This window comes from Callithrix jacchus, chromosome 7, assembly GCF_049354715.1.
Source record: "Callithrix jacchus isolate 240 chromosome 7, calJac240_pri, whole genome shotgun sequence".
In the NCBI taxonomy this organism is placed as follows: Eukaryota; Metazoa; Chordata; class Mammalia; order Primates; family Cebidae; genus Callithrix; species Callithrix jacchus.
In genome coordinates, this window is record NC_133508.1 from 129718941 (window position 1) to 129731054 (window position 12114).

General features: G+C 40.8%; 1 protein-coding gene across 1 annotated transcript in view; it reads left to right on the forward strand.

Annotated features, from left to right (window-relative positions):
- The first annotated feature begins 281 nt into the window (after nt 1–281).
- The window catches only part of EPHX4 (epoxide hydrolase 4), a 37039-nt gene continuing 25206 nt past the window's right edge, over nt 282–12114 (forward strand). Inside the window, exons 1-2 of the mRNA XM_002751079.6 lie at nt 282–628; nt 2818–2903. Coding sequence (XP_002751125.1) covers nt 398–628; nt 2818–2903 — 317 coding nt within the window. The 5' untranslated portion in view covers nt 282–397. The remainder of the gene's footprint in view (nt 629–2817; nt 2904–12114) is intronic.

The following is a 12114-nucleotide window of genomic DNA, read 5'->3' on the forward strand; positions in this document are numbered from 1 at the left end:
TGCTAAGAAATAGTTTTGCGTGATACATGGAGAACAAAGAAGAGCGAGTGGCGCTTCCTTCCCTGGTGCCCAGGATGGTTTGGGAAAGTCTCGCCTTCATCTTCCCCACAGTTTGGCGATTTTGAAACGGGATCTCGCTCTCCGCGGAAGACGGCAGAGCTCTGCACCCCGGCCTGGCCCGGCGCACCTCGCAGGCCCGGCTCTCCCCTGCGCGCTCCGGCCCGGGTGCGGCGCGTGTGCGGAGCCGCAGCGGTGACACGCAACGCCGGCAGCCCCGGGTCGGGGGAGGCGCGCGCCGAGCGGCGACGGCGGGCGGGCCTGGCGCGCAGCGGCGCTCGCTCTCCGGCTCCCGAGGAAGGGCAGCGGGCCCCGCAGCCGCCGCCGCCGCCGCCGCCCGATGGCGAAGCTGCGGGATTGCCTGCCCCGACTGATGCTCACGCTCCGGTCCCTGCTCTTCTGGTCCCTGGTCTACTGCTACTGCGGGCTCTGCGCCTCCATCCACCTGCTCAAACTTTTGTGGAGCCTCGGCAAGGGGCCGGCGCAGACCTTCCGGCGGCCCGCCCGGGAGCACCCTCCCGCCTGCCTGAGCGACCCCTCCTTGGGCACCCACTGCTACGTGAGGATCAAGGTGAAGGACGGCGCGGGCCTGGCGGGAGCGGGAGGGAGCATGACGGCCGCGAGGGCAGGGGGCGCCGGGCTGCTCCTTCCGAGACGCCGGCTCAGCGTCCCCTAGTGTCCCGGCAGGAGGGGTCGGGTCCCTGTGTGCCGTGTGTGTGTGTGTGTGTGTGTGTGTGCGCGCGCGCGCGCGCGTGTGTGTGTGTGTGTGTGTTCGCGCTTGCTTGCTTCTCTAATCAGGGTCGTGTGTGCGTGTGTGTGTGTGTGTGTGTGTGTGCGCGCGCGCTTCTCTAATCAGGGTCCTGTTCTGTTACTGTCCCCAGACCCCACACAACCCAGAATAATCCTGCTCTTTTAACTACTGCAAGGGGAAGCTGCCTCCTGTCACCCATTTGCCCTTTAGAGCTCAGATCAGCTGTAGGGAATTGTTCCTTGTGGCACCCTAATGTCTCAGGAGGTTCTTGCCCAATTTTAGAGATAATAAGAGTAAACAGAATAAGTCTTTGGCAGTCATTAGTTTATTATGATCACAGACAACTTAGGTAGCATGAAACAATAAGTAAATTGTGTGTGTTTGCTGGGAGGAATGCAGACTTAAGAAGTCAGGGACCAAAGGAAAGGAATCAAAGGTAAATCCAGCCATGCCTGCAGACTCTAATTGTTCAAGCTTCCTCACAGCCCACAGATACTGTTTCCCGAGGCTCCAGGTGGTGGAGGAAAATAGTTCCCATGATACACCCTGCAGTGTGACTCACAGGCCTTTCAAACACAGCCTCATAAAAGGGGAGTCACCAAGTCCTGATTTCCTGTTAGGAGCTAAATTGCCCTGCAGCTGAAGTTCAGAAGGGCAGGAGAACTTCTTTCTTGCCTGGGATCCACACAAGAATTAAATCTGTTAATATTTGTAAAAACAAAACTGAAAAACTTAGGACAGTGCCTGGTGCATAGTCAGTGCAATAAAGTATCTGTTAATTAAATCCTGTCAAGTGCCCATGGCATTTCATCCTCCAAGACTCACCACCAATAAAAGAAGTTACTGAACCTCTAGGAAGCCATTGTGCAGCTGAGGGTAAAGTCAGATCTGTTGTCTCTGTCCAACCTGAGGAGTAAAAGTAGTATAAGAATCATCTGGAATTTCATAAAATGCCTTTCCTCTGTCGCTGGCCACCTAAAGAGCTTCCCCAAAGACAGAACCATGGAGTGGAAAGAAAATTGTGCTGAGAGTTGTCAAGATGGAGATTCTGGTCACAGTCCCGCTCTCAACCATTTTATGGCCCATGTTACCATCTTTGGGCCTCAATCTGTAAAATGATTATTTCACATCTGAAAACACAGTTGCTTGAGTTGCCTGATATTCAAAATTCAATGTCTATGTTCAGCTTTTGGTTCTTGGTTTCTTCCTAGCTTGCTTGATTTCAGAGTTTTTTGCTTTTTTCTTGCTGTTCCCTCTACTTTCCTCCATTCAGCTTGCTTAGTATTTGCTTGACTTCCTGTCTCATTCCCATGTTTTAAAATTTTCCTTGGGTCTTCTTGTCTCCCACACACAGAGGGAAGTCTTGAGCACCCAGGGCATTCTGTTATTAGAAATGCACACTGACATGATATGAGGAGCAGGCACCAAGGGGAACAGAACATGCAACACTCAAAATAATAATGTGGGAAGGAGAGACCTAAAAATAAGAGAAGGAGGTGTGAATTATATAACTGATTGCACAGCTCTTGACGGGCAAGCTGAGGAAAGTAGATTACTAGGAGGTAAACATGGCAGAAATATAAATTCAGATTAGAATTATTTACATATCCTGCAGCATTTGCGGGAAATGAAATGTGACACATCAGTAAGATGAAGGTTACCAACAGTAAGATGAAAATTACAAATTGTGACATTGCTTCAAAAACTCATAATATATAAATTGACCTTGCACTGGAACAAGAAGAGAAGATACTGTCAAGGGAGTGTTGACAAAGTGAATCTGTCAATTTACCCTATTAATAGGTCATGGGGTTTGCTTTTCTTTTTGAAAATTAATAAAAGTACATTTTTTTCTTGATGTTAAAAATAAGGCAATTAAGAGTCATGAAGATATTGTAAATACGCAAATTTAAAAAAATAAGGCAAGTGATTATTTTTTTAGTAAAATGGAAATGCTAAATATATTTCTTTGACAATCAACACTAAAATTCCATGCCGTCTACTTTCAGGATTCAGGGTTAAGATTTCACTATGTTGCTGCTGGAGAAAGAGGCAAACCACTTATGCTGCTGCTTCATGGATTTCCAGAATTCTGGTAAACTTACCTACTAATATTTATTGTTACATTAAAACTTGGCTTATTTTCTCCATTCATTTTGTGCTGCTGTAACAGAATATCACAGTCTGGGTAATTTATGATGAACACACATTTACTTCCTCAGAGTTCTGGAGGCTGAGAAGTTCAAGAACAAGGTGCCAACATCTGACAAGGGCCTTCTTGCTGCAACATCACATGGCAGAGGAGGAAGGGCAAAGAGGCAAAAGGGGCTGAAATTGCCCTTTCCTAATGGCGGTATTTCCATCCATAAGGGCAGAGCCCAAAGGACCTAATCACTTCTTAAAGGTTCCACCTCTTAATACTGTTATCATGGCAACTTTTGAGACAGGGTCTTACCCTGTCACCCAGGCTGGGGCACAGGGGCATGATCACAGCTCACTGCTGCAGCTTCAACCTCCCGGGCTTAAGCAATCCTCCCACCTCAGCCTACCAAGTAGCTGGAACTACAGGCATCTACCACCACACCTGGCTTTGTTTTTGTTTTCGTTGTTTGTTTTGTTTTTCGTTTTTAAGAGTTGAGGTCTGCTATGTTGCCCAGACTGGTCTTGAACTCCTGGGATCAAGCAATCCTCCCACCTTGGCCTACCAAAGTGCTGGGATTACAGTTGTGAGCCACCACACCAAGCCTCTTGTAATGACTTTTAACAGACCCTACTTTTTGATCATGTACCCAGTGTTCTTATCCCTAAATGCTGCTGAATCACAGCAATGGTTTTCCTCCTAAAGACACCTACCTGCTACCATTTTAAATGTATATACTTTTTGAGGATTCAAAGAAGTATCTTTTAATGTTTCAAATTTCTGAAATAGTAACAAAACAGTTTGTATAGAGTATCTACTATAGACAAACTACAACACTGGATGGGGAAAGGAGATTTTAAACAAAGACCTGGAGTCAGGAAGCTATTGGTTAGACTGGGGGAGAAGGCAGAGAGCAGAGGACTTGTGGAAACTGAAAATGAACTATTTCCTGTGAACAGAGCAACAGGTTTATATGAATGCAGGATAAATTATGTACTTAAATAGTTCACATTAGGAAGAAAATCTAGAGCCCAAAATATACAATTATTATTTACTGTCTTCATTCATTTTTATTGCTATAACAAAATACCTGAGACTGGGTAATTTATAAAAGCATAAAAATTTCTTTCTCACCATTCTGGAGACTGGGAAGTCCAAGATCAAGGCACCAGCAGGTTCAGAGTCTGGTGACGTCCATGTCTGTGTGTCCAAGATGATGCCTTGTTGGTGTCCTCTGGAGGCAAATAAACTTCAACATATAAATTTTGGGAGAACACATTCAGACAGCAGTTACCGAAGAGGGGAGTGTTCTATTCTCCATTGACCCCAACGGGCCCAATAAGTACAGATGAAAGCAACATACATTTAAACTTTTTTTTTTTTATGAACATCTTTAAAAGAGGTGGTACATATCATGGCAGTAAAAAGAAAACCAGTTTTTGCTAGCACAGGGCTGTAAGAAATAGTTCATAAACCAAATAAGTCAAGAAATTGATTTTTTTTAAAAGCCCAATTCCCTTAGTTGACTCAAAGGTAACTATCTAGTGTATTTTGAAAGATCTAGGACAATATCCTGTCCCCAAAATTCTCCCTTACTATCTTATAATACCTAGAATTCCACCATTACAGATTTCTTGTCTCCTTTAGAATCTTAAAGATTTTATGTCACTCAAAATCTGATTTAACCATGCATTTAGCACTAAAGGATTACTACCTTAAGACATTTTTTTTTTTAGACAGTCTTGCTCTGTTGCCCAGACTGGAGTGCAATGGTGCAATCTCAGCTCATCGCAACCTCCATCTCCTGGGTTCAAGTGATTCTCCTGCTTCAGCCTCCTGAGCAGCTGGGATTACAAGTGTGCACCACACTCAGCTAATTTTTGAAGTTTTAGTAGATACAAGATTTCACCATGTTGGCCAGGCCTGTCTCGAACTCCTGACCTCAAGTGATCTGCCCACCTTGGCCTCTCAAAATGCTGGGATTACAGGTGTGAGCCACCATGCCTGGCCCACTTTAATTAATACTTTGTGAGTGAAAGGGACTTTATTAATAAATGTATTGAGGATATTAGTGTACTAGGAGGTATTAGGCACTGAAGAAAAGAGTGGAAGATGGCAAAGACACCTATACCTAATAATTTTGACAGATTAAGAAGTCTTCCTTAGAAGATTTTCCCTGCATGAAGATTTTTTTCCCTTCTGGATTCATGTGCATACATAAACAGGTCATTTGCACGTCATGCTTTGATTTATTCTTTCATTTGAAGACAGCTTAATGAAGTAGTAGATTAGCAATTTGAGCATATGCATGTGGACTCACCTCTTGGAGTGTATGGCATGATTAGTTCACAGTAAAACATTACTCAGAAGCGTTGGTCAAATCTGCCTAATGTAGCATGGGCAGGACATTCTGGCTCAGCCACTAATTTGCTGCAGGACCCCACATAGTCATCTACAATAATCTTGCAGAGTTGTGTGAGGATGAAGAGAGCCAAAATATGAAAAAATCTTTCACATGGCCCCAGTGAATACTCCATAAATGTTCATTTTCTTCCTTCATTCCCATTCATTCAGTGTGGAGATCCATGTGTCAGATAATAATTTCCTAACTTTGCTGTTGATAATGATAATAGTTAACATTTTCTGATCATTTACTATGAACCAGTTACTCTCTTTTTTATTTTTAAGTTCCAGAATACACATGCAGGATATGCATATTTGTTACATAGGTAAATGTGGCATGGTGGTTTGCTGCACCTGTCAACCCACCACCCAGGTATTAAGTCCAGTATGCATTATCTATTTATCCTGATGCTCTCCCTCTCCCCACCCCCTCCAAGCCCCAGTGTGTGTTGTTCCCCTCCCGAGCCAGGTACTCTTATGTCTTATATATACCATCTCATTTAAGCCTCGTAGCTATCCTTCTAAAATTGGCAGTACCAGAAAGTCAGGTGCCCCTTGTTCTGGAAAGTCAGGGCTGACCTCTGCTGTTTGTTCTTACTCTGTAGGAATTATAGTAGTCTCATCCCATAACATGCATTGATTTTTACCATTCAAATTTCATACCTTATACAAACATTCAAGAGGGTGTTAGAAAGTCAGCCAACAATATAAAAATACCCTAACCTAACGTTTTAAATCATCTTCCTAAATAAAATTCATGATCTGCATCAGGGATATGGTGTTTCACTTTTTAGAAAGAAACAAAAGAGTTGAAAGCTATTTTCTTTTCTTTTTGAGATGAAGTCTCGCTCTGTCACCCAGGCTGGAGTACAATGGCACACTCTCAGCTCACTGCAACCTCTGCCTCCCAGGTTTAAGCAATTCTCCTGCCTTAGCCTCCTGAGTAGCTGGGATTACAGGTGTGTGGCACCATGCCCGGCTAATTTTTGTATTTTTAGTAGTGAAGGGGTTTCACCATGTTGGTCAGGCTGGTCTCGAACTCCTGATCTCGTGATCTGCCTGCCTCTGCCTCCCAAAGTGCTGGGATTACAGATGTAAGCGACTGCACCTGGCGAAAGCTATTTTCTTTCTCTACCTCACATCAACCCCAGTATTTGTCCATTCTTATTCCTCTGGAACTTCACCTCTTTACATGTGGAACAATATGCACGAAGATAAAAATGAACCTACAGTCACTTTCATGCAGATCAGTAGATGCTCTCTGTCATGTTCGAAGAGATTTTGTGTATGGCTTTCACAGTCATGTCTCATTATTTACTCCTCATGAGAGCCCTTTTGCAAAATAGAAATGGCTGGTGATTCTTATCCTAGAATCTTCAGGTGATGAAACAGCCTAGGAGGGGTCCAGCACTGGTCCCTGTACATCATTCCCATTTGCTCCAGCAAAGTCAAGTTTTCAATGTATCCAAAATGGATCTGGTCATTGTGAGGGATGGTTTAGTTTTTGGAAAGTTTCTAGAGATATGTTCACTCTGAAAAGCCATAAATTAAGATCTTCATATGTGAAGACCATAGATAGGCATGAGTCCCTTCTATTCACTAAGTCTGTCATCTGTTACTTCAGCAAGAACATTGCTAGAATTTAAAACAGCAACAACTACAAATGCAGATAGCTCAGCTACTCAAATAGATAATATTGAATTCATTGAACTTTGCTGGTCATTAATCTGAAAGCTACCTGGTTGTTTAGGGAGCATCCAAAAATACTAGATGGAGATTTTTGGTAATCATATCTCTGGAGTATGTTCTACTCTAAACCAAGACCCCTGTTGATGCTCACTCTTTCTTTCAATTAATCAAATTGCCAATGTTACCCATTATGAGGTCTAGTCAATCCATTGAGGTACTCGTGGAAACAATAGAAAAAAAAGGGGGGGTCTTAGAATTTAGGGAAAAACTCTAGGGCTTAAGTTTTAGGATAAATCTCTTTTTTATTTTAATTTTTTCATTTTAAAGTCCAAAAAAATACTTCATACATGATATTTCAAATCAATTTCAATTTACATTACAAATGTAAATGTTATTCCTCTAGCAATTAAGTTTTGCCTAAATACATATGAAAGTATATGCTTGATTATAGGTCAAGTAGGTCAGAAATATTGGATACAATGAAAACAAAAAAAGAAACATGAATTTATCATGTATGTGGAAGTGCTTTTTAAAAAGAAAAGCACCATACAAATAAAACATATTATCTGCATTTATCATTTCCTGAGAATAGCTGTTGAGAAATGGTGATGTTTAATGTATATGATTAGCTGCTACACAGTAACAATAAAATCCTGGGTCTTCCTAAAATCTAAAAGAAATATTAAACAAGATAGACATCTACAGGACCTTTGACTAAATTAACCCAAATAAGGGTATTTGTCAAAGGATGATTTTTCTCCCACTCTCTTCACTCCAATTTGCATCTCCTTTAAAAATATTTTGAGCTGAAGCAGGCAATTTCTTTGAGCCGTCTTCATCTCCAGCTGTATGGAATGTATGCGTCACCACTCAAGTGCTGAGGCGAGTGAGGGCCCTCCATCATACAGCTGAGTGCAGAAGCCAACTGCGGCTTTTCTCTGTGGTGAAGAGGAGGAGGATAGTCTACGTCTGAATGTGGCTAGGCTAGCCTGGTAAAACCAGGAGCCCTCCTTAGGTAAAGAGCAATCGCTGGGAAAGAGATTGGTTATTTTTCCTCAGTGTCCTCTGATATAACTAAAGCTACCAGAAAAAAAGGCAATGAGGATGAAAATAATTTTGCTTATTTATAATATTTTCAGGGTTACTGCTTTTGTAATGTGCTTCATTCCTATATCAAGGAGATTGTTTTTGCTTTATTTACATTAATGATATGTCCATCAGCCTAATACTGGGGTGACTTCTCTTTTTCAGTTCAGGGCTAATGTGTGAATCAAATGTGTGTTATTTATGAAGTCCAGAAGATGACAGTTAAAAATTATCCTTTAGTAATTTATTAAAAATATGCCGTTGCCCTATTTCTTAGAATTGTTTATTATATTGTTTGGCTTCACTCATTGTTAAAAGAAGTAGCTGAATTTATTTTTAAGTCAATTTAAATTATTTCTGATATGACATGCAGGTATCTGTAATCCAATTCCAAATGTAAAATGTTGCAGGATTAAGTTAAATTCTACCTTGAAATCTCTAATTAAATTCTAAATGAAGACACGGATCCTTAAGGTATTGAAACAACGTGGAGTTCAACAGAAACTGAATACAAATTCCCCAATAGGAATTTGGGACCGTTAGCTGTCATTGTCTCAAGGTTCAAACTGGGACAAAATTCCTACTATAAAACTGATAATTGTAGCACTATCATTACTGTGTTTTTATTTGTTTGTTCTTTCACTCACTCAACAAATCTTTATAAAGCACCTACAAGGGCTGGATATTCTCATAGCCAACCCAGGAAACAATCTCGTGGAAGAGCCAGGTCTCAACAGTGACGTGTACCCCACACTGAAGAGTGTCCATACAAGTGCAAAAGCACTAAACTGGCTCACCCACCCCAGCTGTAATGGAAAGAGCTGGAAAGTCTCCTAGAAGAGATGCCCAATGTGATGAGGAGTTAATTGAAGGGTGAGAGTCAGGGATTGTGGGGTAATAGGGGAATGGTGAGGAGTGAGGGTCTTTCAGACAAAGGAAACCACATGAACAAAGTCATAAAAGCAAAAGCCAATATCCCTCTTTGTTCGCCTATTTCAACCTAGTGCTTCAGAGGCAGTGTAACATGGACTCTGGGGCTGGATTCCCTGGGTTGGAATCCTGGCTCTGCTGTTTGCTGACTCTGTGACCTTTGGTACTTCAATTAACCTTGCTTTCCTTCTGTTTCTTCATCTGTAAAGTGAAGATAATAATAATACCTACTTCTTAGTATTGTTTTGAAGATCAATATTACAATACAAGAAGCACTTAGAATTGGGCCTGGCATGTAGTAAGAATGGTAGAGATGTTAGCTCTTTTTGTTATAAAGCAACTGACAGAGAAGGTAAAGTACTCTGGCTGGAAGAGTGGGCAATAGTCAAATCTTTCGGATATTTTTTCTGCCAGAATAATGAGCTGGGGCTTCATGTTATGAGTCACAGGGAGTCAAGAAAGGATCTTCAGCAGGGAAATGACATGAGTTTGGTTGTTTTTGCTACATCCCTCTGGTTTTGTAGAAGATAGAGCAGAGGGGGAATGAAAGGGACACACTTAGACCAAGCAAGAGGCTGCTGCCTAAATGGAGGTCTGAATTAAGATGATGATAGTATAGTAGACAGGAGTGTTTAAATAAATATTTAAGAGGTTAAATGCACAGAACTTTATTGATTGGGTGTGATGAATTATAAAGAGGGAATAATTAGATTCCAGTTATGAAAACATAAACAATCAATTCAAAATTTTAGTAACTCAAATGAGAAAATAATACAATCACATGTGTTGACAGATGTGTATCTTTAAAGAAACAAGCTGCTTTATTTGTTACAACCCACAGACAAGATTAACATTACTATAGCCTAGCCAAAAAAGACATGTTTATTAACATTGTCTTTTTTGTTGCTGTTCTATTGTCTGTTTTTGTTTTTTGTTAACATTTTCAAATCCATCTTAGTTGGCAATGCTTTGGCAGATTTTCATAAATCATAAATATCCTAGTGGTCAAAAATTCTATATCCATTTATAATTCCAAACTTGTGTCTGACACCCTTCCTGATAATCTTTCTGTTGATGTAAGATGGTTGATTTGTTACATTGATTTTTTTTTGACAGGTTCTGGCTTTGTCACCCAGGCTGGAGTGCAGTGGTGCAATGACAGGTCACTGCAACCTCCACCTCCTGGGCTCAAGCCATTGTCCCACCTCAGGCTCCTGAGTAGCTGGGATCACAGGCACATGATACCATACTTGGCTAACTTTTTAATTTTTTGTAGAGTCAGGGTTTCACCATGTTGCCCAGCCTGGTCTTGGACTCCTGAGCTCAAGTTATCTGCCCACCTCAGCCTCCCAAAGTGCTGGGATTACTGTTACATTGATCTTACTGCTTTGCATCACCTTGCATTGCAGCCTCCCTCTCCCTGTTGGTTTTTAATCTTACATTAATATCTTTACACTGGTTTATAATCTTAACATTTGGTTGTGTTAGCTTGCCTGCTGCACTCCAAAAGTATTTTCAGACAATGATCTCCCATTTGGCTTGTATCAGATAACTTTACACTGTATTTCTATGAACAAATGTGCACATAGATGCTTTTTTTTTAATGCATATTTTGAGTCCCATAATATAGTGAGTCACTTTTTAAAATCCATGTCTCTTTTTTTTCTGTAAGTTATCTAAAATGGTCATGGATCTATTTCAATTAATTATACAGTTCCATGATCAAACAGAAAGGGAATGCCTGCCTCAGCAGTGGCCTCCGGAACATGGCTGCAGCACTGTGGCCATTCTAATTGGTCAGTGCTGGTGCCATTTTGGTTGTTAAATGTTTTTCGTATCACTATTGCCTATACACATGGTTCAGGATCTTCTCCACAGCATTTTGCTTTAGCAAGCTAAGGTTTATCTTAAATGGTTGTTTCATTATTAGATTCTTACAGTGATAATTAAAAAAAATCTTCAGACTTTTTCATCCATAAATAAGCTGTGGTTATTACTAAAATATTGACCCATTTGACAGTGGAGTAAGGTGAGTAAAATCTACTTTTGAGAGAAATATATAAAATTTCATCTAGTAAATTTTGTCAGAGAATCAAATGGTTCTGCAATACAGAAGCATTTTACTTATGTTACTCCACCAAAGTCCTGGGCCAATTAAGCAGTCAGATGTTTTGCTAAAACTCTCAAGCTCATCTTCCCACTCACTTTTTTGCACTTTATAATCAATTTATTATCTAGGAATTCAGGCTGTAAAATAACTAGCTATTCACAGTACAGATTTCCTGGTGGCTATATAAACTAGTTAAGAAAAGCTTAAAATATTGACTTATTGGCCAAACATGTTATCTCACACCTGTAATCTTAGCACTTTAGGAGGCCAAGGCAGGAGGATCATTCAAGCCAGGAGTTCGAGACCAGCCTGGGCAACATAGTGAGACTCTGTTTCAATTTTTTAAAAATTGACTTATTAAGACATATCTAAGTACATTAATTTTAGTATCTGATACTGTGTAGTTTCTGTAAATAGTGACACTTTGTTACCCTCTACTGGAATTGGTAAAAAAAAAATAAAATAATTTTAATAGAATGTCAGTGTTTCCTTCTCAAGTAGGTCTCTTTCCTGCTGACTTGCAACTATATATCTATTCTAAAAATAAGGAATTTCTTACAGTTTTCCACTGAGAAAATCTGAAATGTGGCCAGGTGCCATGGCTCACACCTGTAATCTCAGCACTTTGGGAAGCTAAGGCATTAGGATCACTTGAGCCCAGAAGTTTGAGACCAGCCCTGGCAATATAGGGAGACCCCATGTCTACAAAAAATTTTAAAAATTAGCTGGGCATGATGGTATGTACCTGTAGTCTCAGATTTTTGGGAACCGAAGCAGGAGGATAACTTGAGCCAGGGAGGTTGAGGCTGCAGTGAGCTGTGACTGCAAAAACTCTGTCTCCAAAAAAAAAAAGAAAGAAAGAAAGAAAGAAAAGAAAAAGAAAATCTGAATGTTACTCTTTGTACTCGTTAATATGGTATTTTAAATGTTTCCTTTTTTTTTCTGCAG